This window comes from Echinops telfairi, unplaced genomic scaffold, assembly GCF_000313985.2.
Source record: "Echinops telfairi isolate 266 unplaced genomic scaffold, ASM31398v2 ScPeMD7_443;HRSCAF=831, whole genome shotgun sequence".
NCBI classification, from domain to species: Eukaryota; Metazoa; Chordata; class Mammalia; order Afrosoricida; family Tenrecidae; genus Echinops; species Echinops telfairi.
The window spans coordinates 83,503,153-83,505,135 of NW_022104341.1; the positions used below are offsets into that span (position 1 = coordinate 83,503,153).

At 59.2% G+C, this 1,983-nt stretch overlaps 1 protein-coding gene across 1 annotated transcript in view; it reads left to right on the forward strand.

Annotated features, from left to right (window-relative positions):
- BEST4 (bestrophin 4) overlaps nt 1–1,924 on the forward strand; it is a 3,264-nt gene extending 1,340 nt beyond the window's left edge. Inside the window, exons 3-7 of the mRNA XM_004699693.1 lie at nt 95–329; nt 850–927; nt 1,181–1,378; nt 1,569–1,649; nt 1,766–1,924. Coding sequence (XP_004699750.1) covers nt 95–329; nt 850–927; nt 1,181–1,378; nt 1,569–1,649; nt 1,766–1,924 — 751 coding nt within the window. The remainder of the gene's footprint in view (nt 1–94; nt 330–849; nt 928–1,180; nt 1,379–1,568; nt 1,650–1,765) is intronic.
- The last annotated feature ends 59 nt before the right edge of the window (nt 1,925–1,983 follow it).

Consider the following 1,983-nt stretch of genomic DNA (forward strand, 5'->3'; position numbering starts at 1 on the left):
GTCCCGGGACCTGCGCGGCGGCGCACGTGGAGAAGGCCGGCCCCCAGGGGGCGCTCCGGCGCAGCCAGGCCCGAGGCTACCTGTGAATGGGCAGGTGTGGCCGGACGGGGCGGAGCTGCAGCCTCTCCCCGCGGCGGCGGAGTCGTCTGTACCCCTCCCACTTGAACCCTTCAGGTTTCATGTCCCAGGAAGAGAGAAAAAAGTTTGAGAGCCTGAAATCCGACTTCAACAAGTACTGGGTCCCCTGTGTCTGGTTCACCAACCTGGCAGCCCAGGCTCGAAGGGACGGGCGGGTCCGTGACGACATCGCTCTCTGCCTGCTCCTGGAAGTGAGTCAGTCAGCCCTGGGACCAGGCCTGTCTGCTTGGCCATAGGGAGTGAGAATTTTAGGGGTTAACTCTCAGACCAGGCCAACTCTGTCCCAAGTGCTGCAGAGGCGCTGTACCTGTATGAACGCAAGTGGCTTTTGGCAACAGCTGTTGAGATAAGTGTCATTATTCCCATCCTCTTTCACAGATGAGGAAACTGAGGGGCAGGGAGGGGAAAACAAACAAAACAACAATAAAACGTGTCCAGGTCACACAGGTCAGTGATGGCTGAGAGATTCGCAACCGGACATTGTGGCTCCTCAGCCTGAGATCACCACAGAGAGCCCACACAGGCCCATCTGAGCTCCCCTCTGGCCTCCTCATCTCCCCGATCCTCTACTGACCTCTTTTTTTTATTGATCATTTTATTGAGGGCTCTTATGGATATTATATCAAGCCATAAATCAGTTACATCAAGCGAACTTGTATAGATGCTGCCATCATCGCCTCCACTGACATCTTCTTCCTGCTCTTCCACCAGGAGCTGAACAAGTACCGTGCCAAGTGCAGCATGCTGTTCCACTATGACTGGATCAGCATCCCTCTCGTCTACACCCAAGTAACTGCCTCTCTCCTCCCCAGCCCCAATGCCTGCTCACACCCTGTGCTCTGTGCGTGAGACGCTGGCGGACAAACTAGTTGGGGTTCCGGCCCCGGGCAGCCCATTCCTGGGAGACACCCCCACCAAGATGACACCGCACCCCCACCCCATGCTGCCATAGCCTGTGACCTACTTTAATGACTGGTCAGGGTAGGGGCACTTCTTCCTGTTCCTCTGCGCCCTGCCCTGAGCCTGGTCTCTGCCTCTCCAGGTCGTGACCATAGCTGTATACTCCTTCTTTGCGCTCTCCCTGGTGGGCCGCCAGTTTGTGGAGCCAGAAGCAGGGGCTGCCGAGCCCCGGGAGCCTCTAGAGTCAGGCCAGGAGCCAGCGCCGGCCCTGGGAGACCTGGACATGTATGTGCCCCTCACCACGCTGCTGCAGTTCTTCTTCTACGCTGGCTGGCTGAAGGTGGGTGCTTTGTCACAGCATCTCTGTACAGCAGGGGGCGGCAGTAGGCCCTGGGGCTTCAGAGGTGAGAGGCAGGTACTTGGGTGGGACAGCATGCGGCACTCGACACAGGGCACTTATTCGGCACCAACACAAGCCTGGGGACAGAGGGAGACTCTGAGCCCAGAAAACGCTGCTCTGCAACCTGCAGGTGGCCGAACAAATCATCAACCCCTTTGGTGAAGATGACGACGACTTTGAGACCAACAAGCTCATTGATCGCAATCTGCAGGTGAGCAGGCCCAGGGGACCTCCCTTTGCGCTTCCTCTCCCAGCTAGCTCTCAGGGCCAGTGTGAACAGCAGAGCGGGGTTTGGGTGACCCGCTGCCCACTTTTCTGCTGGACCAGGTGTCCCTGCTGTCCGTGGACGACATGTACCAGAACCTGCCTCCTGCCGAGCAGGACCCGTACTGGGACGAGGACTTGGCACAGCCACCTTACACTGTGGCCACGGCGGCCGAGACGCTGCGCCCTTCCTTCCTGGGCTCCACCTTCAACCTGCGGTGAGTGGCCGGCGCAGGACTTCACCTGGCCAGTGGGCCCACGGTCCCCGCCCACTCCGGGGA